This window comes from Salvelinus fontinalis, chromosome 7, assembly GCF_029448725.1.
Source record: "Salvelinus fontinalis isolate EN_2023a chromosome 7, ASM2944872v1, whole genome shotgun sequence".
Classification (NCBI taxonomy): Eukaryota; Metazoa; Chordata; class Actinopteri; order Salmoniformes; family Salmonidae; genus Salvelinus; species Salvelinus fontinalis.
In genome coordinates this window covers 17720001-17747775 of record NC_074671.1, presented here as the reverse complement: position 1 = coordinate 17747775, position 27775 = coordinate 17720001, and the positions used below count along the sequence as shown (strand labels likewise).

General features: G+C 42.8%; 2 protein-coding genes across 4 annotated transcripts in view; one reads left to right on the top strand and one right to left on the bottom strand.

Annotated features, from left to right (window-relative positions):
- Positions 1–16691, top strand: part of LOC129859124 (high affinity cAMP-specific 3',5'-cyclic phosphodiesterase 7A-like) — a 29660-nt gene extending 12969 nt beyond the window's left edge. For 2 of the 3 annotated variants that reach the window (XM_055928509.1, XM_055928508.1), the window contains 12 exons: positions 6447–6507; positions 8008–8040; positions 8494–8583; positions 11353–11546; positions 11667–11730; positions 12039–12235; positions 12405–12536; positions 14101–14192; positions 14296–14440; positions 14568–14664; positions 14746–14826; positions 14937–16691. In XM_055928509.1, coding sequence (XP_055784484.1) covers positions 6447–6507; positions 8008–8040; positions 8494–8583; positions 11353–11546; positions 11667–11730; positions 12039–12235; positions 12405–12536; positions 14101–14192; positions 14296–14440; positions 14568–14664; positions 14746–14826; positions 14937–15250 — 1500 coding nt within the window. In that variant the 3' untranslated portion in view covers positions 15251–16691. The remainder of the gene's footprint in view (positions 1–6446; positions 6508–8007; positions 8041–8493; positions 8584–11352; positions 11547–11666; positions 11731–12038; positions 12236–12404; positions 12537–14100; positions 14193–14295; positions 14441–14567; positions 14665–14745; positions 14827–14936) is intronic. The other variant, XM_055928510.1, reaches the window with a different exon arrangement.
- Positions 16692–17091: 400 nt separating this feature from the next.
- Positions 17092–27550, bottom strand: LOC129859125 (mitochondrial fission regulator 1-like). Its single transcript, XM_055928511.1, has 8 exons — positions 27453–27550; positions 26422–26522; positions 20834–20935; positions 19305–19438; positions 18853–19122; positions 18535–18730; positions 18312–18374; positions 17092–18212 (listed from the first exon to the last, which is right to left on the bottom strand). Exons 2-8 carry the CDS (start codon positions 26455–26457, stop codon positions 18165–18167), a joined length of 849 nt encoding a protein of 282 aa, XP_055784486.1. The 5' UTR covers positions 26458–26522; positions 27453–27550; the 3' UTR covers positions 17092–18164.
- Between the last annotated feature and the right edge of the window lie 225 nt (positions 27551–27775).

Here is a 27775-nt window from a genome sequence, read left to right as displayed (position 1 = left end):
GTCAAATAACACCGTTCTATTATAGAATGTGTGTTCTGAATTTGCAAGTGCAAGCCAAGCGCAACCACTATCTGCAAACACCGGCCACGAACGATGTGTTTACAATACCGCGTCGGTAATAAAGCATTATTTGTTTGACCGCAACTTCTGAGGTAGCTAGCTTTAGCACCTAGCTAGCACCAATACAACCAGCCTGAAAACAATGACCAGTAGAAACTGCAGTCATTTAAACTATTCTTAGAAATGATTTAGGAATCCTTGTAAGTATTGTTGTTCACCTATTAAAATTCAGTTCATGACAATAAATAGCTAGCCAGCTACTTAACCCTGTTGCCCAAAGCTAACGTTATAAACAGCCAGCTAGCTTCATCTGACTAGTGAGGCTCGATCTGACCCAGTTATGTTGTGAAGCTAGCCACAATAAGGATTGGGCACAATAGTGGAATTTGTGGTTTGCCTTCAAAATAAAAGTACCTCTTGTTTTTTTTAAAGGTGATGCAGAAGGTTACAATTGGTGGAATCATGCCATATTTAGACTAGATAATGTTAAACAAGGTTGGAATGTGACACAAAGAAATGGGGTATCAGTCTACTTGGTGACACCCACAGAACACAACTGTGAAGAGTTTACGCAAATATTAGCATTGTATCTTATCGCGTGACTGAAATCCCCTCCCCAGTCAGCCTATTGTTCATACATAATGCACTGTACAGCTTTACCTAAGGATTGGGGATCAATGAAATGGGCTAACAGTCTACTCAATACCCTCTGCGTTATCAGACTCCGACATCCACACATTGTTTTTTCTCAGGAATAGTGTTCAATACACAGGTTGACAATAAATGTGGCTCAATTCCGTAGTTTCAGAGTCCTGCAATAAGAGCTACTACGCTAATGTTCTCGGTGTCACTGAGTAGATTGATACCCCATGTCATTGATCCACAATCCATAGGTAAGGCTGTACAGTGAAATGCATTACCGTTCAAAAGTTTGGGGTCACTTAGAAATGTCCTTGTTTTTGAAAGAAAAGCACTTTTTTTGTCCATTTTAAATTAACATCAAATTGATCACATGCAGTGTAGATATTGTAGCTGGAAACGGCTGATATTTAATAGAATATCTACATAGGCAAACAGAGGCCCAATATCAGCAACCATCACTCCTGTTCCAATGGCACGTTGTGTTAGCTAATCCGAGTTTATTATTTTTGAAAGGCTAATTGATCATTAAAAAAACATTTTGCAATTATGTTAGTACAGCTGAAAACTGTTGCTCTGATTTTAAAGAATCAATAAAACTGGCCTTCAGACGAGTTGATTATCTGGAGCATCAGCATTTGTGGATTCAATTACAAGCTCTAAATGGCCAGAAACAAAGACCTTTCTTCTGAAACTCGTCAGTCTATTCTTGTTCTGGGAAATGAAGGCTATTCAATGTAAGAAACTGAAGATCTTGTACAACGCTGTGTACTACTCCCTTCACAGAACAGCACAAACGGTCTCTAACCAGAATAGAGGAGTTGGAGGCCCCAGTGCACTACTGAGCAAGAGGACAAGTACATTTAGTGTGTAGTTTGAGAAACTGGCAGCTTCATTAAATAGTACCCACAAAACACCAGTCTCAACGTCAACAGTGAAGAGGCGTCTCCGGGAAGCTGGCCTTTTTATATGTTGGACCAAACCATAAATGCAAATAGCGAGTTGAAACTGCTTGTTGTCAGAGGAAGATTATCTTTTGCATTGTTGTGAGTGGCAGGTGGAGAGGCTTGGTGTCCCTGTGCGAGTGGAAAGGTGCACCAAAGGAGCGACTGGGATGAGACTTAAAAAGACAACCTCGATTCTTGGAACATCGTTCTAAAACATATTAATTCTATCACCCAGCCCTAGCTAGTACCCAGTGTTTTTATGTTGTCAATGGGCTGTTCTCAGCTAGAACCCAGTGTTTTTATGCCGTCTATGGGCTGTTCTCAGCTAGAACCCGGTGTTTTTATGCCGTCTATGGGCTGTTCTCAGCTAGAACCCAGTGTTTTTATGCCGTCTATGGGCTGTTCTCAGCTAGAACCCAGTGTTTGTATGCCGTCTATGGGCTGTTCTCAGCTAGAACCCAGTGTTTGTATGCCGTCTATGGGCTGTTCTCAGCTAGAACCCAGTGTTTTTATGCCGTCTATGGGCTGTTCTCAGCTAGAACCCGGTGTTTTTATGCCGTCTATGGGCTGTTTTCAGCTAGAACCCGGTGTTTTTATGCCGTCTATGGGCTGTTCTCAGCTAGAACCCAGTGTTTTTATGCCGTCTATGGGCTGTTCTCAGCTAGAACCCGGTGTTTTTATGCCGTCTATGGGCTGTTCTCAGCTAGAACCCGGTGTTTTTATGCCGTCTATGGGCTGTTTTCAGCTAGAACCCGGTGTTTTTATGCCGTCTATGGGCTGTTCTCAGCTAGAACCCGGTGTTTTTATGCCGTCTATGGGCTGTTTTCAGCTAGAACCCGGTGTTTTTATGCCGTCTATGGGCTGTTCTCAGCTAGAACCCAGTGTTTTTATGCCGTCTATGGGCTGTTCTCAGCTAGAACCCGGTGTTTTTATGCCGCCTATGGGCTGTTCTCAGCTAGAACCCAGTGTTTTTACCACTGACAGCGTGAGGAAGTCTAGTTTTATCGCTGGGGGTCATTTCAATGTGAAAGGACCAATGAGCACCAAAGTGAAGTTTTATAGGAACATATTAAATTGGGTGTCAAATGAAAGCCAAGAGTCTATTTTTGAGAAAGGAAGGCGCATACATGTTCCATCCTAAAAATGTGTAATAAGCGAAGGCTTTGATTTCTGATCAAAGGGGTCTTAAAAGGTATTAGAATACTTCAACATTGTGTTTTGATGTAAAAGACCCCTTCCAACTATCAACTTTTTGTGGGGGATTTCTATGAAACATTTCTTTGTGCTTTGAAGTTCCGTTACCAAAAACCCACATCTTTTAAGATATTTTCTAATTTCTCTCCCTCGTGAGGGAGAATTAATGAAAGTTCACAGAAGTAACAAGGAAAGGTAGAGCTATCAATTAGTTAGTGTTTTTACTGATATCAATTTTGTTTGTGAATAAAACAAATTCTGGTAAAAAAAAAAATGGGTAATGGAATTTCTGCAATTGAATTGGCTACAATAGGAAATCGTAGTAGTCACAAACCACAGTTTGGTTCACAAGTTTGGACAGTACAGCCCAGAGTAGTGTTCAGAGCACACAAGTTGAGTACACTAATGTGCTGTACTTTGTTGTCCAAACTTGTGAAACATAGATGACTATGATTTGTTCCGGATGACCCAAATTTGGTCTTGTTTGGGGACAGAGTTCATTAAAACAATTAGCCAGTGTGGGGAATGATACCCAAATATGCGGAAGAGAATCTTGCATATTTATACCTTTTTGTGTACCTAATTTGGGATACATCACGATGAAGCTAATGACATTCATATCCATAATTATACATTTCTGTGTAGTACAGATCAGGGACCCAAGATAAAATTCAGGTAACGGGTGTAAATCACTTCACTCTTTTGGTTACTGAAATAGAGTTTCAAAGTCAGTGTGTACGTCATAGCTGACACCCCATTTATTTCTGCAAACATTGTTGAATCTTCATTTGGAACAGATATTCTAAGTTTCTGGAAAGCACGGACACAAAGATTCTACAGAAATTCTGTTACCAAGTTTTGCATCTGCACAGCTCTTCCAGTAAATGTGTTTTTGTAAAATTGTCAGTAAATTAATAAAAGTAGTCCTTGTTCATGAGTTGTATGGTTTTGTTAAACTTTGAAATCAATGGTTTTTGCTTGGCATACATTTTATGTGACATTGCCCTGGAGCTAAAACAGGGAAGTGTGGGTGGATGAGCTTTGACCAGGCTCTGCTTAACACCACTTTAAAGGCCTGGAGCTGCTAGACTTGGCATCAATGATCATTCACAGGGTTTGCTCTGTAGAGCTGTCTGGTTGGGTTTAGATTTAGCTTCAAGTACACCTACAGTAGTGTCAACTAGGCTACACATGATCAAACTCAATGCTGAAAAAGTGTTGAGATGCGGTGCACTTGAATTCCATCTAAAAACATTTTGTTTTACTTAAACTGTTCCCTCAGACTAAAGGAAGGTTTAGGACACACCTTTTTTTGTTTGTCATTTACTTGTGTGAAACTGAACAAACTACAGATACTAACCTGATCTCTATGGTTTCACAGGCAGCCCTCCACACCTCTGATTCAGAGGGGTTGGGTTAAATGTGGAAGACTCAATTAAGTTGAATGCATTGTTGGGCAACTGACTAGGTATCCCCCTTTCCTTTCACATGGCCCGAGGTTGATGCCTCAGTCCAGTCTGACCTCTGACTATCTTGGAGAAGTTGCCTGAGGGGGACCTGGTAATCCTGCCAGTTGGCTGCTAACTGACACTGAAGTGATGAGTGACGGTACAGGCCAGATCAGACACGCCAGCAATAGCTGTCAGCCAAAGGGGGGTGTGTCTGTTTGTGATTGAAAAGGGTATATGCAGTAGTTTGGGGTCTTTCTGCTTATGGTTATGCCTGTCTGTTTATCCCCCCCGCCCACGCACACAAGGTGGATATTACTCACACGCTAAGCGGTGGTGCTGTGTGTAAACACAGCAGCGTGTTGACAGTAAAATACTGCACCATAAGCCTGTTTGCAAGCCGGTCAAATATTATCTTGGATTGGCCGTCGCCGTCATGGGAGCTTAGACTTAGAGGACACTTAGGGTCAGAGGGAGATGGACACACCCAGAGAGAGAGGGTGTCTGTGACGACAGTTTGGTGGAGACCCTGATCTTTATCTGGGTTTCTAAGTGGTTACAGTTGGACGTGTGTGTGAGACAGTTGTTGTTAAACTGGTCACCATAACTCTGGACTGTTTTTCAGATGTGATCAATCCCAATGGTACTAGGCCATAACAACCTGCTTAAACATTTTGTTTATAATAATTCTGTCACCTTCAGTTGACACCCGTAAGCATCAATAAATTGCTGTTTTAACGGCCTCTCCACTGCATTGTGAGAAAATGGCTTCAAAGCGTTTTGTTTTTCATTCGAGAGTGGAGCCCAGCGGGGATGAGCGAGAGAAATAAACTGAGTGAGGGAATGAAAATGGGTAAAGTATCATGAATGCAAATGAGGCTGAGCCGATTGACGTCACGGGCCTGAGTGATGTGCCATCTGGGGACACCCTGGCTGGAGGGGAGGAGAGCCTGGGAGAGCCAAGCTCAGCCCAGGGAGGGGGAGTCTTGTGGGGGAACTAGCTCTGGAGACACCACCCTCCCCTCTGGATCGTGTGTGTGTGGTGCAAGGGGAGGTGAGCCAAGGCCGTGTACAGGCCTGAGCATCTGTCTGCAGGTTGAGGATATCCCCTGGTTAGATCCTCTGTTACTGCAACCTAGGGCCAGGCACCAGTGTACACCTACTAGATAGATAGATATCGCGCTCTAGTATTGTCCTAGGTCTGTTTGTCTGCATTTTTGAAACCATGTTTGACTTGGCTGTATGAATACTCTTACCCTCCCTCTTGGCTGTATGAATACTCTTACCCTCCCTCTTGGCTGTATGACTGCTCTTACCCTCCCTCTTGGCTGTATGACTGCTCTTACCCTCCCTCTTGGCTGTATGACTGCTCTTACCCTCCCTCTTGGCTGTATGACTGCTCTTACCCTCTCAGTACCAGCCAGAAGGAATGCCTTGTCTGTCGGTCAGTGGGTTTGCCTAACTTTGTCTTTTTCCATGTGTGTGGTTGTCTCGCTGCCACTGTCTCTCCCCCCCCCCCCCCTCTCTCTCTTTCTGTCCTGCGTGCTTGGTAAGCCTAGAGTGTCGTTGGGAGAGTGTCGTCGTCTGCTGCTGTCCTAATCAGCAAGCAGCTTTGCTCTATCGTCACGGTAACAAGGAGCCTATTACTGGGGAAATGAGGTGTGATTAACTCTTAGGTTTTACCAGATGGCCATCTCAACCCAGTCTGTCTGGAGCAGCATGTTCCCCCTACATGTAGTACAGAGCTTCCCACACCATAACCCACCAGCTCTCTCGCTACACGCACCGTGCATATGTCATGTGTACACACGCGCTCGCACGCGCTCCGTGTGAGTGTTTGCGTGTGCTTACGCAGCATGCATGTTTCTCACACTAGCTGATAAATAGATGGAGTGTGTGTGTGTACCATCACAAAGACGACGCACCTTGTGAGCCTGTGTGAAAAGTCTATCAGTTGAACCCAACCGTTCAGCAGCCTAACAGTCCTCAGCGGAATTAAATGGATGGTTGAACCCAGATGACTTTAGTAGACAGAAGGCCAGCACCACCAGTATTATCCAAGTGTTTGACATCGTTGCATATTTCTCTGGTGCTCTTCTGATTTACCAATGTCTTGGACACAAATGTTTTATATTTTTTTGTCTTTCCTCTCCTTCAGAGACGAGGGGCCATCTCATATGACAGCTCAGATCAGACTGCTCTGTACATTCGTATGCTTGGTAAGTACTGCCCCCTGTAACATACAGTACATACCAACTAGCGTTATGCTAGTTACTGTAAGTACTGTCCCTACCCACCCACACTCACTCAGCAGCACCACCAGCCATTTTGTTGTAGCACAACTAGCATTTCAATACTAACAACTAAGTACTGCTCACTGTCCCCACATTCAGAATGAACAGGCATCAGGCCTCTAGTTTGCACATCAAGGAAAGGGTTGAAATATTATTGTCATATTATATAATAGTTAAGTAACAACGTAAAAGGGATACATAGATTTTAAAAAGGGATAGAGGATTTCAAGCAGACTGAGAGATGGATCACTCGTCTGATCTCTTTGATAATCTCGCCATCACATAAGGTTTAAGTCATGTCTGAGTCCGTCCAGGTCAGCCGTTGGTCCACAGAATTAAGCCTCTGAATTTTGAGGTGATTTACTGAGGCAGAGGTTTAATTCTGTGTCGTGCTGGGCCCATAGGTCTGTGGAATGTTCTGGGTCCTCTGTGTGGATGCTAGGAGTCCACTCGATTTAGACCAGTATGTCTGTGGTTGTTTAAGAGTCTGTCTTGTTGGTTATGTATATATTCTATGTTGTCTGCACTGCCACGCAACATTTCGGGATAATAGTTTATTGAATTGGATTTAGCCCTGCCTACCCAGCAGTCAGTCTAGCAGACCAGACCAAGACAGATTAGACCTTTATGCCTGTTCAGTTGTCATGGGAGATTATATACATAGGGCCAGGAGTTTTCCAGGAAATACTCTGGGCCCTGTTTATAACCTTCAACTGGCCAGGTCACTGACCTCACTTCCTGTCCGGCGGAAGCTATGATGGTTTGTGCTGCAAATAGTTTGATTAACTATTTTCGGATACAATTCTGTTGGAAGTTAACTTAGATTTGTACTTTTTTTTAAAACACAGATTACAGACCTCTTCAGTAGTTCAATCATCTCAAGAAGACAATCTAAATGACCATTTTACTTAACTCAATGATGTAACAACAATTTTCTGCTACTAGCGTTCCCCTGGTTAGCTCTGGCTCTAGTATTAGGCCTGCTTTGAGAGCATGTGTTTTTGTGGAGTTGGTGGATATTAAAATTCATAGTAAGATGTGCTGCAGCATCCCAGTTCAGGACATGTAGGCTATTTGCCAGGGCCTGTGATAAATTACTAGGCCAGTCTATGTTGTTGTCATACAGTGGGGTTAAAAGCATTATAGCGTAGAGGTCAGTGCACATTGCAAATCAACTGTCTGGCCCATATTCCCCTGACGTCAAGGCCCGCTGGCACACAATGGGGAAAACGTGACTCTCCACATCTCATCACACATTTTAAACGTGCAGCTCACACACACAGACACCAAATGACTTGGATGTGTGATTGTATGTATATGTGAGTTTGTTTACATCATACATACCTTTATGTATATTTCAATTAAATCTGTGAGCTGTATGTGACCGTCCTTTAATGGTAATTCCCAGTTTTGCTATTTTGCTAGGGGCTTGTGTTATATTCAAACAGCTGTTCCCAAGTAAGTAAAGCTGGTGGGAGTGAGACTGTACTGAATGACTGATCTGATGTACAAATCAGTGCTGAAGAGCTGCATTAGCCTATCAGTCTGACTGCTGCTGAATGACTCATCTAGGAGACCACTATTGACTGGGTTGCCTGGACCAGTACCATAGTACCATAACAATAGTCAGTGTTCGCCTCTGAGTATGAAGCACAAACCTGTCTACTGTACTCTACTGTAGGTTGCTCTGCTGCTCTGACTACTAATACTAGTGTTACTGTAGCCTTGCCTGGCATTGCATGCTCAGCTGTTCCTAGTTCTCTTAGTGGTCTACATGCTGCTGCCCTTTGGAGAGGGAGAGTGCATGTGTGTGAGTACAGCATGTTGGTGACCTGTGTATGTGGGAGCGCTCTTTCTCCACTGTACGTTCCATGACTCTTGAGGACGTGTGTGCGTGTTGCTTCCCTCTAGGAGATGTTCGAGTGAGAAGTCAGGTAGGATTTGAACCAGAAGGAAGAGGTTCCTATCCGTACCTGTGCATTGACTTCCGGACCCTACACTGTGAGTATGAACCATGACGACAACAAAAAACGTATTTCCTCACTGCGTAGTAGTGGTGTGAATTTTCTCTAGTTACCCTCACTGATCAGTTAAGAGATAGAGATGGTACCGGCATACAGCCCTGCCCCTGCGGGTACCACCTGTCTTAACTCTGTAGATCTGCTACACCTGACATGGTGGTGAATATCTTATTTATTTCACACACTGATTAGTTGCCATCATTGTCTTTGTGTAAATAAGTCAACCTGAATAATCCGTATGTGACTGAGCAGGGTGGGGTACTATTCTAGTTCAGGAAGTGGAGTGATATTTAATTTGGACAAAGTCTTGTAGAGAAAATACTGTAAAACTTTCTATTCATGAACTGAATGTCAATCTCAAATCTTTTAAATTGACCGCCAACCCTGAATGTGAGTCTTGCTACGTTAGTGACTCCCATTCCAGTGGAGTTCTCTCTCTGACAGATGTTCCATGTGTTCACTTCCTGGTTTAAAAGTAATTGCCTTCCTCGGAATGCTGACATGCTTCCTGAGTTGTACCATGACTTTGCAGCCATGGGGTGGGTGGGTGTCCACTGACAAAGCATGACTTGTGACGTGTGTGTGTGTGTGTGTGTGTGTGTGTCCAAGCAGTAGGCTAAGTGTAGGCAGTGTAAGTGTGTGTGTCCATCCTCGGGCAGTGGTGTTCATAGTCGACCAGTCTTGAATCCAGTGGGACCTCACAGGAATGCAGTGTGTATATACATCAATCATTTGTCCACTTCTTTCATTCTTATTGATTTAATTTTTATTGGTTTCATCAGTGCTCTTATTGGTATCAAATCAAAGTTTATTTGACACGTGCGCCGAATACAACCAGTGTAGACCTTACAGTGAAATTCTTACGTGGGGGGAAAAAAAAACTAAACACACAAACAATTGGTTAGGCGCCATTTCACAATTCATCAGTGTTCCTATTGGTTTCATCAGTGTTCTCATTCACGTATTGGACATTTGGATAGCCCTTAGTCTCCATTATAAGTCCACCCAAACATTTGCAACATTCCTGATTTAAGATTTGGAGCAGATGTCTGCGACTCCAGTGCCTGGGGATTATCAAACAGAGTACATTACTAAATGATTAGATAGACCTCTACTGTGTAAACCAGACAGGCCATGTCATCCCTCTGTTTCTTTCTGTACAACAGGAAACGGTTGAATCTATCCACTATGTTGTAAACCGTGTACTGCAAGGGGTCCTCGGCCATATCTGGGTTTTTGACAACAAACATTTTATGACCATTACTAACAGATAACAAAAAAATGGCTATGGAATAGTTGAGGGTGTAATACAATGTTATAATATTAATCCACAATTCATTTTCTTACCCCTTGGTAACATGGGCCTGGGAGGCTCACAGGGATATTGGTATCCACTGTACGCCATAAAAAAAAAATTCAACTTAAAGGCCCAGTTTAGTCTGAGGTTGGAATAATACAGAAAATTGATGCCCTTTTAGTGTAAGACCTGTTTGCTTGAAATTTCAGCTGTTTTGGAGGGTTAGAGTTTTGGCCTGCCCGGTGACATAGGTGGTACATTAGAAAGAGTTCTTAAACTGGAGGTTGGTGACACCTTAATTGGGGAGGAAGGGCTCGTGGTAATGGCTGGAGCGGGAATAGGTGGAATGGTATCAAACACATAGTTTCCATATGTTTGATACCATTCCATTCGCTCCGTTCCAGCCATTATTTTGAGCCGTCCTTCCCTCAGCAGCCTCCACTGCTGCCAACGGCTAGTTTTCTCCTCCCCACTCAGACCACTGACAGTCCTAGCAAAATTCTTGCTTGAGAAATTGTACTTCGCTAAGAAGGTATTTGTTTATTTCTTACCATTTGTAATTGAAAAGTCACAGTAAGGTACTTCTTTCAATATATTTTTGGGCAATGTACTAATTTTAAGCTTTAAAACTGCAACATGTTCTCTGTCTAATGACAAAATGTGTAGAATTGCAGGACATTCGCTTGAAAACGGCACATTTTTCTCTGATGCCAAGAGGTGGGCCTTTAAAATGATCCTTCCCAGGGCCTGAAGGTTTGTCCGGCCATGCACTGCCAAAGTCAGTCAGTGGTGGAAAAAGTAACCAATTTTCATACTTGATTTATACTTTACTTCTGAAACTTAAGTATATTTAAAACAAAATACTTTCAAGTAGTATTTTACTGTGTGACTCACTTTTACTTGAGTCATTTTCTTTTAAGGTGTCATTACTTTTACTCATCTCAAATTCCTTATTAAACAAACCAGACGTCACGATTTTCTTATTTTTTATTTTATTTACGAATAGCCAGGGGCATACTTCAACACTCAGACATCATTTACAGCCAGATCAGAGGAAGTAAGGATGACCAGAGATGTTCTCTTGATAAGTGTGTGAATTAGTAAATGTTCCTGTCCTGCTAAGCATTCAAAATGTAACGAGTACTTTTGGGTGTCAGGGAAAAGGTATGGAGTAAAAAGTACACTTATTTTCTTTAGGAATGTAGTGAAGTAAAAGTAGTCCAATCTAAATAGTGAAGTACAGATACCCACCAAAAATCTTTAAAGTACTACTTAAGTACTTTATACCACTGGTCAAAGTAACACTCCTTGTATGCTAGTTGTATATCACCTGAGTTATGAGGGGGTCCCTGACGAATTTGCTATAACAAAAAGGGTCCTGGACCCAAAAAGTTTGAGAACCATTGTTTTAAACAGCTCCAATGTTCTGAATAAACCCGTGTGTGTTTTCAGCCTGCTCAGAATCAACCTCAGCCTCTAGTCTTATCCCTGGTCCTGGCTTCATCTCGGCTGGGCCCGTGTCTGGTAGGCGGCTCCGCAGACTGCTCAGCTTCCAGAGATACTTGCACTCGTCCCGTCTGCTCTGGGGAACAACCCACCTCAACCCCCTCCACATCCTGGATGAGGACTACATTGGACAGGCCAAGGTCTGATGCTCACACAGACCATACGCTCTGAGCCAATCATACACTCGTATGCATACACAATTCATGTTTATGTGCATGGCTTAACACAGACTTACATTTACGTGTGTTTTTCTCTTGCAGTGTATGCTGGAAAGGGTCGGGAGCTGGAATTTCGACATTTTCCTCTTCGACAGATTAACGAATGGTATTTCTAACAGATGTCCATCTTTTCTCCCAGACCTTTACCTACATTTTTGTAATGTCATCATCCTCACAGAATGTGTGACATGACTGCATAGGCCTGCTTTCAACTCATCAGACATTTATAGACAATGATGCCCTCTGGTGTTTGTTTTGCTGAATGCTGTGTAGAACTGGGATGGTGGGGACTCTTAAGTCATTCTCCATAGATGTTCATTGCAATGCTCAACTCCACCACAAACACAACTACCCACCCATGAACACTATTCCTGACCAGCTCTTCAACTAAATCTCACATCCCTCTCCATGCAGGAAACAGCCTGGTGATGATGACCTTCCACCTCCTGAACCAGTATGGTCTGCTGGAGCTGTTTCAGCTGGACATGGTGAAGCTGTGGCGCTTCCTGGTCATGGTGCAGGAGGACTACCACAGCCTCAACCCCTACCACAACGCTGTGCACGCTGCTGACGTCACGCAGGCCATGTACTGTTACCTGCGAGAACCCAAGGTAGCAAACAGATTGACAGTGCTAGTTTTCTGTTGTACAGAAAGTATTCAGAAGTAGCTTACTGGGTGTTTGAACTGGGTTATTGACAACATTATCCCACTGAGCTAAAGCCTAGGCATTTGCTCCTGGAGCAGAGAAAAGTGAGCTGACATTTCCTGTCTCTCCATAGCTGGCCAAGTCCCTGACGTCCTGTGACATCCTCCTGGGCCTGTTAGCAGCTGCCACTCATGACCTGGACCACCCGGGAGTCAACCAGCCTTTCCTAATCAAGACCAACCACTACCTGGCCAAGCTCTACAGGGTGAGAGCCCATAGCTGGAGCAGTCCACAGCTACTTTAGAAGCCATATTAGACAAGAGGGTTATACTACAAAGCAGGATCACTGAGTTGGCTAACTATTGATTTTCTGGTTAATTAAAAAGATAAATTTGGGCCTCCTGAGTGGCACAGCGGTCTAAGGCACTACATCACAGTACTGAGGCGTCACTACAGACTGGTTCGATCTCAGGCTGCGTCACAGCCGGCCATGACCGGGAGACCCACAAGGTGGCGCACAATTTGCCCAGCGTCCGGGTTTGGGGAGGGTTTGGCCGGCCGGTATTTTCTTGTCTCATTGCGCTCTAGCAACTCATTGTGGCGGGCTGGGCACCTGCAAGCTGTCGTCAGTTGGACGGTATTTTCACTGACACATTGGTGCAGCTGGCTTCTGGGTTATGGAGCATTGTGTCAAGAAGCAGTGTGGCTTGGCAGGGTTGTGTTTCAGAGGACGCATGGCTCAATCTTCACCTCTCCCGAATCTGGAGGGGAGTTACAGCGACAAGGCTGGAGGGGAGTTACAGCGACAAGGCTGGAGGGGAGTTACAGCGACAAGGCTGGAGGGGAGTTACAGCGACAAGGCTGGAGGGGAGTTACAGCGACAAGGCTGGAGGGGAGTTACAGCGACAAGGCTGGAGGGGAGTTACAGCGACAAGGCTGGAGGGGAGTTACAGCGACAAGGCTGGAGGGGAGTTACAGCGACAAGGCTGGAGGGGAGTTACAGCGACAAGGCTGGAGGGGAGTTACAGCGACAAGGCTGGAGGGGAGTTACAGCGACAAGGCTGGAGGGGAGTTACAGCGACAAGGCTGGAGGGGAGTTACAGCGACAAGGCTGGAGGGGAGTTACAGCGACAAGGCTGGAGGGGAGTTACAGCGACAAGGCTGGAGGGGAGTTACAGCGACAAGGCTGGAGGGGAGTTACAGCGACAAGGCTGGAGGGGAGTTACAGCGACAAGGCTGGAGGGGAGTTACAGCGACAAGGCTGGAGGGGAGTTACAGCGACAAGGCTGGAGGGGAGTTACAGCGACAAGGCTGGAGGGGAGTTACAGCGACAAGGCTGGAGGGGAGTTACAGCGACAAGGCTGGAGGGGAGTTACAGCGACAAGGCTGGAGGGGAGTTACAGCGACAAGGCTGGAGGGGAGTTACAGCGACAAGGCTGGAGGGGAGTTACAGCGACAAGGCTATAACTACCACTTGGCTACCACAAAATTGGGGAGGAAAAAGGGGCATAAAGATTAATAATAAAAAGCTCATCTTAGATAACAATTAGCCCAAACCCATTACAAGCTTATCTTTCCTAAAAAATAAAATGTTATATCAGAATATTTAGGCCAACTTTTTGATCCTGCTTTGTAGTATAACCCTCTGGCTAACGCTACGCTGTCATGTTGGCCAAGCTCTAGAGGGGAGAACGTAAAGCAATCCAAGCTCCTGTAGCTTTAGACCTGGCTGGAGATCACTAGATGGCCATGTAATGTTGAGGTCCATGATTGAATGCAGTTAGTAGCTCAAGATGACAGCATTCTCAAAATCTGTCTCTGGCCTGTAGAACTCCTCTGTTCTGGAGAACCACCACTGGCGGTCTGCAGTAGGTCTGCTCAGAGAGACTGGCCTGTTCTCTCACCTGCCTGCTGAGGAAGGGTCAGTCATGTTGTTTTTCCAGTGCCAAATGTTTGATTTAAAGAGCAAGGTAATGAGTTGGTTGTTGTAGTATACATTTTATTTAAACTCATGATCTCACCAGGCTGAAGATGGAGCGCCAGCTGGGTTCTCTGATCCTGGCCACTGACATCAGCAGACAGAACGAGTACCTGGGGAAGTTCAGAACACACCTGAACCAGGATGACCTGTGCCTGAGCAACGCCAGCCACCGACACTTCATCCTCCAGGTCAGTTACCAGCTGGGCCATAGGCTTAGAGTTGGGCCTGGGGAAAATGTGCTAACTAACCAGTAATTGTGGCTCTTAGTTGTGCCTGGGGAAACTGTGTAGAACTGTCTGTTTTGTCTCTTTACAGATGGCTCTGAAGTGTGCGGACATCTGCAACCCCTGCAGACCCTGGGAGCTGAGCAAACAGTGGAGCGAGAAAGTGACTCAAGAGTTTTTTCACCAAGGTAGCCTCTCGTTAATCTCTAATTTTCTCTTCACCTATCCTGTTGATTTCTGATCGGTGTGTGTTGTCTATCCCTCTGTAGGAGACATTGAGAAGAAGCACAAACTTGAAGTCAGTCCACTGTGTGATAGCCAGAGAAACTCAATGGGAAACATTCAGATTGGTAAGTTATGATATCTAGGTAAGTACTAGCTACATTCCATTGATAGAACCAGAAGCTCTATTAGGCCTGCCTTTCGAACCCTGTGTGTGTGTCCGTCTTCCCTTCCCCAGGCTTCATGACGTATGTGGTGGAGCCTCTGTTTGCCGAGTGGGGTCGGTTCTCTGACACGCGTCTGTCCCAGACCATGCTGGGCCACCTGGGGCTGAACAAGGCCAGCTGGGGTGGGTTAGTACAGCAGGAGCGGCCGTCGAGCCCCGACGAGCTGGAACCTAGCAGCCCTGCCTCCGTCACCATGCCAACGCCTGCCGTCACAGAGTCAGAACCAGAGTCTGCCTCTGCTGCGGAACCCACAGCCATCACCACGGCAACAGCCACGGGAGCAACCAACTCCAAAGAAATACCTCAGGGAAGCAAAGAGTCCTGACGCTCCACGTTTGCCCTTACAACCCCGACCCTTAACCCCTGGCCTCACCACACACTGGGTGGGACAGGTGGGAGGGGCAGGGTGTGGACTTCAAACCCCACCCCCCCACCTGAACCATAAGTTTGTGTTGCTGTTGCGTCCCGTCTTTGACAAACCACTGATTTTATTTCATTTTTAATTCCTTTCCTTGACATGGAGAAACACCTAGATACCTCATTTGGCTACTGCTGTATTTGTTATTTTTATTAGCTTGTTATTTATTTCTCTAGTTTTGGCCTTACTAATTTGACACTTTGTGGCAAAGTGAATCTAAGGGAATGACAGTAACTGAAGAATACACTTTTCTAGTTGAAGTGCCATTTTCAAACCAAGTTCTACAGGATGCTTTGAAGGTCATTGAGTATTGAGAAGAGGCTCTAAAGACTGCACAGAAATGACATGGTGTGTGTTTTTATAATGAATCTTCTTCCTCATGTGAAAAAGAAAAGTGACAAGCCCAGTCCTTTTGCTGCCTCTAACGAAGACTGTTTACAGATGTCTTTGTTGTCACATCGAAATTAATCATTTTGGTTCCGCGATATGCCTTCTAAGCACAGATGTGAAGAAACATTAGCGTTTGAACTGTTACCCCACTGCTGAAGTCGAGCACAAAGCCTCCGTCTGACAGACGGACAGTCACCAGATGCCATAAAGATAACACCACCTGTGCTCCATTGTATTCCTCTTCTCCTTGCACTCCCAAAAGACTGAAATGTTGGAGACCGTTTCTGTTCTGAAAGAATGGTATTGTAGAATGGAACCAATATGAAAAAGCATTACTGTGGACTCAGACTGTAGAGCATGGGTGACCTCGATCTCTGTCACTCTAGACCATTTCACACGCATCTAAACTCCATCACAATGCAACTCGCTCAGGGTTTTGCCTATCTCTATCCCGAGGTATAGGTTGGACTGTAGTAGTTTAGCTACCTGGTAAACATGTTTACGTCTACTGAATGGGACTCTGTCTCTAATCATCATAGCCACATGCAACCTAGAGGACTGCTCTACCGATGCCTTAACTATGCACAAACTACGCTAAGTGACCAAACCAGCTTCTTCTACTCATTAAGTGCATCGTATGCTTGCACTCTCTGATCCCCTTTGCCTTTTGTGAGTAAACCCAATCCTTTTTTTATGGAAACATACCATCTAATTTAGGTGGTTTTCTGATTCTGTACAGACGGCACAAATGTTTTGAACAATAACGGGTGCTTTTTATTTTAGCTGATTTGTCATTTCGCTGTAAGACTGTTGATAAACTGTTTACAATTTTTTTGCAACAGCCATTTTGGGAAGATGACTTAAGTATCAAACCATTTTGTAAAGGCTTTGCTGTATTGACCTTTTGATACATGCCTGTTGCAGTTTTTGATTAATAAAAACAGTTGACAAATTTCAATGATCCAATTGAACTTCAGTGTTCGGAGTCATAAACAGGGCTGTATTGAGCGAGATACTCAACATGTAATGAATAGAGCTGACATGACAGGCAACTCTGTTCTAGATCATGTGGAACTGAGGACATAAACCGAAGGAGCTTCAGGGCTCAATGTAGGCAAGGCTCCCATGTTAGCACCGACTGCATTCAAGGTAAACGCTGCATGTCAACTCATTTGGAAATTACCTTTTACATTTCTGTAACACTTCAGCGATTGATTTAAGAGCCCTCGGTCATTGTTCAACCACTCAAGGTCTCTGCTTGTGCAGATTACTATAAATGTGCAAACAGTTCATATTTACCTGAAATGTATCTTTGATGTGATTGAGATTTGGAAAATAACATTTCATGCACACACATCCAGAGTTTCATTGGTTTTATTCATAAATTTGATTCTAAGTTTGTCAAATGTGGATGACATTTCCCCTCACACAATCCCTATGTTTGAGTTAGGGTTTTAAATCAAGTATTACTGACAGTTGTCCATACTCCCACCATGAAAAGGTTCAAAGCTTAGTATGTCACTGAAATAAACTGGCCAATGTCTTCAATTGTTTCCCGTTAGTGGAACTGGTTATGGTAGGAAACTAACATGTTTCCCTTAAATGTTTTCATATTGTGGTTTAAAAAGAGGGAGTAGATTACCTCAAGATGAAAGTGGGCTTGTCATGGATCTGGAATACACACCGATTGGAACTAATAAAAGCATCCTCCTGCCCAGTAATGAATAAAATGACTGGTAGATTAGTGTAAGTTTGGTCCACTCTGCATAGTGAGGTACAACTCAAAGCGATCCAGTCTAAGATGAAATACAATTAAATCAACCATGGACGCTTTGATAATTGGTAGCAACTACAACTTGACAAGTATTAACTAGAAATACATTTAACTGACTAGGATGCAATTTACAAAAATGATCCCTCTTCTCTGCATACATCTCTATCCCTAGTAAGAAGTAGACAAAGACCCAGTGAGGCAAAAATAAAACTGCCTTGAAAAGGGCATGGATAAGCCTTTGTCTCTGTGCAGTTAGAAACTGTTCAATCCCATAAATTCCCTTTAATACATGTAGTTTAACAGTTGTCAGTTATGTTAGACTATATCCAGAACACAACACTGGTGAATGTCATTGGAATTTAATTGTGGTACAAAAATCTACATTAAAAGAAAATCTGACAACCAATCTTGGACCGTCCTAATTTAAGATCGAAGACTTCAAAACTGGCATCAATTTAAATGAAACAAATATATATGTTATCAAAGTGCAAGAACTGAAGACTCAGGCAATGCAATACTGTTGGTGAGTAGATTGATTGCATATCTAGTCAGAAACAACATGGCCATCCACAGAGACCGGTGACAAACAGGTTGATAAGGCACTTAAGTGTCCATGGGTGTCTGGAGGTCCAGAACTCAAACCATCTCTGTGGGTGCTCAGAGGAGCTTTCTCTGGCCAGTAGATTTCAACATGTGCTGCCCAAACTACATGTCAGGTAAAAGAGAGAGACAGGAGCAAATTGGTTTCCAAACTCACATCAAATATAAAATCTAAGATTTTAGTCATGCTTGCACTTCTCTTACCAAGGGTGTCTCTGGGTGTAGTTTCACTACAAGGGCTGGGGTTTTCAACCGGTACTGCCTTACCTAGAGGCCAGAGAAAGTTAAGCAAATGACAACCCAGACACAGAATAGCCAGAAATACACAGATCTAAGGTTTTACACAGTGTAGTTTGAAACTATAAGGTCCAAACTGGGGATTCATGGTTGATGTAATAGACTAATGTAGTATCAGTGTTGCTATTACCAGGGGAACCTCTACTTTATCGGTCTTGGGGAATTCAGAACAGAAAGGTTTCAGTTCAGAGGCTGGGAAGTCAAACTCCTTGTCCTCATTGCTGTTGTGGTGATAGCGATGGGCAAACTTGCGCTTCAAGGCATTAGCGATGAGAGACGCAGCATCTGTGGACTCACTAGGCTTGGCTTGGCTCTCCTCTGGCCGGCTGGACAATAATAAACAGGAAGTAAGGAAAATCTGTTTTAGCTGGAAATTAGTCAAGTTTTCAGTTAGTAAAACAGTTGTGCTCATCTTCTAATGTAGAAGTCAGACGAACATGGTGCCCACCTCTTAGCGGGGCGCAGCTTGACTTTGCAGATGTCTTTAAGCACATCCAGCATGTTGGGGACCTCTGCCTGCTTGGGCCCCTGGTGCAGCAGAGTCTGGCCCTCTGTCTTCTTCCCACGGCGCTCCTGGATGAGGCCAATGACTGAGAAGCTCCGCTGGGGCTCTGGCTCGGCCTGGTGCAGGCTGGGTAATGATCTACGTCTGGGCAAAGGTTGTTGTTTGGGCTGAGGTGGGTGAGAACGGAACATGAGCCCTGACGGTGCTTCTGACCTGGAATGGGACCAATGGTAAACAAGCACCATATTAGAAGAGGGGAAGATGTTATAGTTAACACATGAGCAAAGGAACTGCCTAATGAGCAGTGTATGGGGTCAATAAACAGTAGCTTTCTAAGGACAGCATCACAGCTTGAGAAAGTGTGGCCGTTCCACGGCCCACTCTCCTCTTCTTACCTCGGTCTACCAAATCCAAACCAGTCATTTTCATCTTCCTCCTCTTCCCTGTCGATCCAGACGAAAGAGGCAACCAGTCCATTCTGTCTCCCAGCACTGTTCAGGACACTACCACCTTCAGTGTAAGGATTGAGCTGAGACACAGGGCAGCCATATTAAACAATACACCTAAACATTCTCCTTACATACCAGAGGATTGGGTCAACAACTAAAACTCAACTGAAAAACAGGGTCCTGTTTAGCCACACGTGTGCTATTCTCATCTTATGACTCAAACTGTATTCACACTACTTGGAAATGCATTCTGACAGACATTTGATTGGCTTTGGTTGACAACAAAAAACAGAGACCATGGAGGGTACAAGACGGCACCAAGGCCGATCCTTATGCTGTCTATCAATAGCCTGTCAAGGCCGATCCTTATGCTGTCTATCAATAGCCTGTCAAGGCCGATCCTTATGCTGTCTATCAATAGCCTGTCAAGGCAGATTCTTATGCTGTCTCTAAAAACTCAGCATAGGAAAGATAAGAAAACAGAAGAAATAAGGACAGTGGATACATTTCAAGGGACGGTCCTAATAAGAGGACCTTTGCATGTATGCTACCAGAAATGTGTCAGCAGCACAAGGTTACTGTTACAGGTTTCCAGGTGAACTGACCTAAAGCAGACATAATGCATTCCTCACAGAAAGGAAGGACAGCTAAAGAGAGGGAGAGAGAAAACAGTGTTGAAAAGACAAAAATTGAATCTACAGATTGAGAACAGGGAACTAACATGACTACCTAAATAAACTTTAAAAACACAGAACTGTTCCTGTGACTAATGCAAAAAAAAAAACCCAAAAAAAACAGACTTCTGTTCAATCTAAACATTCAAAAGGCCCCGTAATATGTTTTCACCAAATTGGAACAAAAGGCCAAAACAAAAAAACTCTTTGGTCCTTTAAAAACCTTCTGAATGTAAAATAGTGTACTAAAACTTGGAAAATAAATAGGACTCTGAATGACAACATATTGATGTTTCCAACATTAGGGCTGTTAATTTAAAGAAGTTAAATCCGCTTTGTGTTTCATTTCTTTTGCCATGACACTAACGAGTATCGCGATACTGGCATCGTCCCAGTCCTACTAATAATCCCAAACAATCAGCACGTAGCGTCATGTTTTCCATTCTGTTTAGAGTTGGAGCATCAAAACAGATGAACAAGCAGGGAAAACACTTTGATGAAAGTGACTTGACCATTAGATCAGAATACATCAGGCCAGAACGCTAAGAAAACATGACACTTGAGCACAAGGCTTGGAGAGAGAGAACAGAGAAAGGCAGAGGACAGATAGTCAATGTAGCAAGCGCTGACAAAGTGATAGATATTGAAACAATGTCACACACAGATCATACTCTGTCAAAGTATGGCAGCAGACAGTCTACAAAGAATATTATCAATCACTTTTAGTTCTATAACATGGCATAGATCATGGAGACTTCCGACATAGTATGCCTGCCTTCTCTGTCGCAGATACAGTCTTACCTGAAAATGGACCCTGGGGCATGGTTTAAGGGGAAGATTGGTGGCTATTCTTCTCACAATACTCCTCGAGGACCCATACGCCTTGCTTGAAAAGCCAAAGTCCTGCCAAAAATGAACACATAGGCTTATGGTTACGTACTAGAACCAAGATAATGGGTACGTCACTATTAAATCATGCCTTAAAGACAGTATAGTGAAAGAGCCATGAGGACAAGATGTACAACGTGGAGACTTTAGTGATCCACAAATAACATATACAGCTGAAGTCGGAAGTTTACATACGCTTAGGTTGGAGTCATTAAAACTCGTTATTCAACCACTCCACACATTTCTTGTGAACAAACTATAGTTTTGACAAGTCGGTTAAGACATCGACTTTGTGCATGCCAAGTAATTTTTCAAATAATTGTTTACAGACAGATTATTTCACTTATAACTCACTGCATCACAATTCCAGTGGGTTAGAAGTTTATAAACACTAAGTTGACTGTGCCTTTAAACAGCTTGGAAAATTCCATAAAATTATGTCATGGCTTTAGAAACTTTTGATAGGCCAATTGACATCATTTGAGTCAATTGGAGGTGTACCTGTGGATGTATTTCAAGGCCTACCTTCAAACACAGTGCCTCTGTTTGATATCATGGGAAAATCAAAAGAAATCAACCAAGACCTCAGAAGAAAATAAATTTGTAGACCCCCACAAGTCTGGTTCAGCCTTGGGAGCTATTTCCAAATGCCTGAAGGTACCACATTCATCTGTACAAACAATAGTACACAAGTATAAACACCATGGGACCACGCAGCCGTCATACCGCTCAGGAAGGAGACGTGTTCTGTCTCCTAGAGATGGACGTACTTTGGTGCGAAAAGTGCAAATCAATCCCAGAACAACAGCAAAGGACCTTGTGAAGATGCTGGAGGAAACAGGTACAAAAGTATCTATATCCACAATAAAACGAGTCCTATATCGACATAACCTGAAAGGCCGCTCAGCAAGGAAGAAGCCACTGCTCCAAAACCGCCATAAAAAAGCCAGACTACGGTTTGCAACTGCACATGGGGACAAAGATCGTACTTTTTGGAGAAATGTCCTCTGGTCTGATGAAACAAAAATAGAACTGTTTGTCCATAATGACCATCATTATGTTTGGAGGAAAAAGGGGGAGGCTTGCAAGCCGAAGAACACCATCCGAACCGTGAAGCACAGGGGTGGTAGCATCATGTTGGTGCTTTGCTGCAGGAGGGACTGGTGCACTTCACAAAATAGATGGCATCATGAAGACAGAAAATTATGTGGATATATTGAAGCAACATCTCAAGACATCAGTCAGGAAGTTAAAGCTTGGTCGCAAATGGGTCTTCCAAATGGACAATGACCCCAAGGATACTTCCAAAGTTGTGGTAAAATGGCTTAAGGACAACAAAGTCACGGTATTGGAGTGGCCATCACAAAGCCCTGACCTCAACCCCATAGAACATTTGTGGGCAGAATTGAAAAAGCGTGTGTGCGAGCAAGGAGGCCTACAAACCTGACTCAGTTACACCAGCTCTGTCAGGAGGAATGGGACAAAATTCACCCGACTTATTGTGGGAAGCTTGTGGAAGGCTACCAGAAACGTTTGACCCAAGTTAAACAATTTAAAAGGCAATGCTACCAAATACTAATTGAGTGTATATAAACTTCTGACCCACTGGGAATGTGAAGAAATAAATAAAAGCTGAAATAAATCACTCTACTATTATTCTGACATTTCACATTCTTAAAATAAAGCAGAGATCCTAACTGACCTAAGACATGGCATTTTTTACTAGGATTAAATGTCAGGAATTGTGAAAAACTGAGGTTAAATGTATTTGGCTAAGGTGTACGTAAACTTCAGACTTCAACTGTATACACGCATGACTAAGTCGGTTTGGATAAAGGCATCTGCTAAATGTTGATCTCAAGAAGCTTTAACTTTGTCTTCAGCCCCGCGCTGCTTATGAGTATACTGTAAAAAAAAAAAAAAAACGCTAAAAAGTCTGATCAGTGACAGTTGAGATGACAGATATCTGGTCTGACCACGATAGGACTGTGGCGGTCACGAAATTTCCTCAGATGGTGATAGTCACCATTTCCTCAGATGGTGACTGTTAATTAACAAACGCATTTAGCATCTCCTGGCTTCCACACACAGCCTACAAGCCACTGATGCAGACCTTTGGAATATCTACAATTTTAAAAAGTAATAAATCCATATAATATAGCCTACACTATCACAATAAATCCATTATTTATTTTAGGCACGTCTAAAGAAGCATGATATGAAGAAAATGTTGTCTATTTCAGAAGAACAGAATAGCATACTCGAGTTATCCTTATGCTCGGGTCCTGATCTGGCTATGCCAAATGGCTGTGGGCTACACTAGTTCCTTTAGTAGACACGAATTAATTAGAAATCCATGGAATTATTTTCTAGTATGGAGAATACAATGGAACTAAGCTGAAGAAAATAGAAAGGATATTTTCTCCAATCGATTTGAGGGAGTGTGCACATTCGGCTATTCTGTGTTGAGCAGTTAAAGAAACAGGTATTCCTATAGGCTTAATTTAGAGTTATTAATGTAACTTTAGTTGTTCTACAAACATTGGGCTATACGTTTTGATTTGTAATACATTGCAAGGCTGCATGAAGCGACTAATTATGATTTGAAGAAAGTTACTTGAAAAGCATGAGCTCTGCTTTGTTTTTTTGCATAGGCTGTACACACTACATCAGTCTCTCATTCACAATTTGACAAGCACTTGATAATAGCTTGAAATTCATGGCGGCATCCCCTTTGAGTGGCTGTAACTGCACGCATCCTTATCCAATTCCTAAGGTGCATATTAAAGATATTGGAAGAACTGTCCACATTTGTTTCGTCAGCCAACAAAATGAGTAGGCCTAACGAACAGCAAAAGCACTATCCAATGTCAATCTACTATACCCCGTAGTACAAATATTGACCTACTCTATTCTGTGCGAGAGATAAATATTCCAAACATAGTCTGGGACAGTTGTGGGATGCAATAGAGCCCAAATGAATACAACCACTAGCATTAAAAAAAAACTTTTTTAATGCAATGTGGATGACGTTAAGCTTAAAAATGTTGTTAAACCATTAGGCTATTTCTTCGCATTATAAGCGCAGCAATGCGCACACGGTAGTAGGCTATAAGCGCAAATGTTCCATTAGCGTAAAACACCATTATCAAAAGTGACCGCAAATGTAATTATACATGTAATGTTTTTATTATAAAAGGTGCATTTAGTTTTTTTCCCCAAATTGTTTCTCTCGTCTCATCGCTGCAATCCCCCAACGGGCTCGGGGGAGGCGAAGGTGGAGTCATGCGTCCTACGAAACATGACCTGCCTAACCAGCATGCCACAAGGAGTCTCTAGAGCAGGATATGCCAAGTAAAGGCCCACCAGTCAAACCCTCCCCTAACCCAATTGTGCACCGCCCTATGGGACTCCCAGCCACAGCCGGTTGTGGCACCGCCAGGGAAATTAACCCGGGTCTGTAGTAACGCCTCTAGCGATGCAGTGCCTTAGACCACTGCGCCACTGAGGAGACCCATAAAGGTGCATTCTTATTGTTTAAAACCTCTTGAAGCTAGGGGGCAGAATATTTATGTTTGGAAAAAATAACATTCCCAATGTAAGCTTCCTATTTCTCAGGCCCAGATGCTAGAATATGCATATAATTGACAGATCAGATTAGGATAGAAAACACTCTAAAGTTTCCAAAACTGTCAAAATATTGTCTGTGAGTATAACAGAACTGATTTTGCAGGCAAAAACCTGAGGAAATCCAACCCGGGAATGCCTTTTATTTTGAAAAATCCCTGTTCCATTGCCTGCCTTTCATTTAAAGGGATATCAACCAGATTCCTTTTCCTATGGCTTCCTCAGGGTGTGAACAGTCTTTAGACATAGTTTCAAGCTTTTATTCTGATAAATGAGCAAGATTTATCAAAACGCGTCAGTGGATAGCTGAATGTCCTTCCATTAGTTCATGCGCGGGAAAGTTGTAGCTCAACATTTTCTTTATCTCTGTTATTGAATAGGTTACCGTCCGGTTGAAATATTATCGATTATTCATGTTAAAAACAACCAAACGTTAAAAACGTTTGACATGTTTCTATGAACTTTACGGATACTATTTGGAATTTTCGTCTGCCCTTCATGACCGCTTGAGCCTGTTGATTTCTGAACATAATACACCAACCAAATGGAGGTTTTTGGATATAAAAATAATATTTATCGAACAAAAGGAACATTTATTGTGTAACTGGGAGTCTCCTGAGTGCAAACATCCGAAGATCATCAAAGGTAAGCGATTCATTTGATTGCTTTTCTGACTTTCGTGACCAATCTACATTGCTGCTAGGTGTTTGTAATGTTTTGTCTAGTGATCGATAAACTCACACAAGCGCTTGGATTGCTTTCGCTGTAAAGCATATTTTCAAAATCTGACACGACAGGTGGATTAACAACAAACTAAGCTGTGTTTTGCTATATTGCACTTGTGATTTCATGAATATAAATATTTTTTTCATTTTTTTTATTTAAATTTGGCGCTCTGCAATTCAGCGGTTGTTGATGAAAATGATCCCGCTAAAGGGATCCGTGCGTCAAGAAGTTAAATGATCTTCCCCAAAACTTGAAACTCACACGCTGTTTATGTATGCCAGTTAGGCTCTACACTCTTTGTAAAGTGGATTAATGTGCATCATTTTAATACGTTATTTGGCCACTTTATTTGTGATAGAAACCTTATCAAAACATATAGGCCTAAGGGTTAGGCTACATGAGGTGTACGACTATGAAAAGTAAAATAAAAATAAAAGATTTTTTTATGCTGGACATCATTCACAAGTGATAATATATAATTCATAAGTGATAGGCTAATATTGTCACCCATCAGACTATTCTTGATTTAATCTCGTCTTTACATAAAATAAACAATATATGCGTGAAATTAGTTATGATTTAGAATGGACCATTATCATGCACCTGTCTCAAAACAGGGGCAGGGGGAGAAAAAAAATGATGTCATCTATGCACTTAAATAGTGAATGGAGGACACTTTTCCTGTGGTTCATTTTCATGCCAGCCAGGTAGGCTATACTCCTATTGTAAATATAAGCAATGTGCTTAATATTAGAAAACTTTAGAAATAAATATAGTAGGCCTAGCCTATAGAAAGCTGATGGGAGCCTCCTCTTTTTAATAGAGGCCATCACTCTGTTTCCTCACACAATTGTATAGCCTATCGAAATGTTGCACAACATGAGCAATCATGAAGTGTTTGATTAGATTTTCAAATACATTTGCATTGATGTCAAGAGTGATTCGAGGGACAATAGAGTGCTGAGTACCAGGCAGTTAGCAAGTTCAGTAGGCTACTAATGACCAGCATCAGAGCTTGGAGAAACCTAATTACCATGACTAAACGCTCACATGGAATTTGACTGCCTTCATGACCGCCGGTGTGGCGGTAATATGGTCACCGCACCAGCCCTAACCATGATAGGGGTCTATTTTTTTAAAGCACATACCAGGTTCTTTTCTATCCTTGTATTGTCTTGACTCATTCTATCGATGCGTTTCAGAGAGGCAGTTGTAGAGTAGTCCACAAAAAAGCATCTTCTGAGGTAGTCTGGGGAAACAAGAGGAAGACAAAACAGGGAAATACCTGTAGTTAGTTTTAGCAACAACACCAAGGCAGCAATATGTGGAGAAAACACAGGTCAGGGTTAGAGTCCGTTCCATATTCTTAAGAGTACTGACCCTCACAGATCATTAGACAGAGACTCAAGCTGTCATTACAGTCAAAGGTTTTCCCATGTGATAGATTTTTGCCTTCCTCCAGGTATTTTTAATTTGTTCATTTTATCTTATCCTAGCCATCACTTTAACTTATCTTTGTATTCATAATAGTGATGACAAGTTTTATACCTGATTTTTTAGGACCCCCTGGCTTAAAGCTCTCAAAAGGCCCCCTGGCTGAGAATAAATGAAAATGTTGATTTGACAGTTCATATTCTTGTGTGGCTACTGCTTGTCTGCAACGGCTGACATGCAATATTGTCCTCTAAACATCATTGCATATCGACCAGTGCAGACTGTAGCTAGTTATTGTGTGTAGACAGACAACTTGCCAGCCTCCCTGGCTAACGTTAGCAAGTTGCTGCGTGTAAATAGCTAACGTAAATCCTAAACTGTCTGAAGTAACTTAACTAGTGAGGAACGAAAGACAGTAACTGTTTTTTTATTTTCTGTAAATATATATTCCGTGACAAACAACTTATAGTAGTTAGGTTAGGTATCTTGCCATAAACCTCTATTTCCATATGTAAGCAAGCATAGTGAATGGTTTGGATACCTATAACATGTTAGTTAGCTAAATTAACTACCAGCTAAACTAACTAGCAGTAGCTAGCGAAACTTCTTCCTAACCAAGGCGTTGAGTGTTCAGTGGTGTACAGTTGGTTAACGAATCAAACAAAGGCTCACTGGGTTTTTAACAGCAGCAAAGGCAAAATCATAGCTACGTTCGTAGATCGAATTTGATCAAATAAAAACTTACTAGTGTCCTTCCGACAACGTCCAATAACAGCTTTCTGTTCACCTCAAACAACCCTAAATGTTCACTTTCAAATCAGCTTAATCCTGGCAAAGTGAGTAGGCGGGAAAATGTTTTTTTCTTGACGAATGGGTTGGTAGAATTTTTTTAATAAACCAATGGACATTGAGAAATCGTTTAGGTTGGGCGTGTACAATAACTTTATGAGAATGTTATTGGTTGATTATAATGAATAGCAGACCATCAACTGACCACCTGCAGTATTGTCAGAAAGGAGGCGGACCCACCGTCTTTGTCATTCGTTTTACACCGTTAATGTAGCAAGT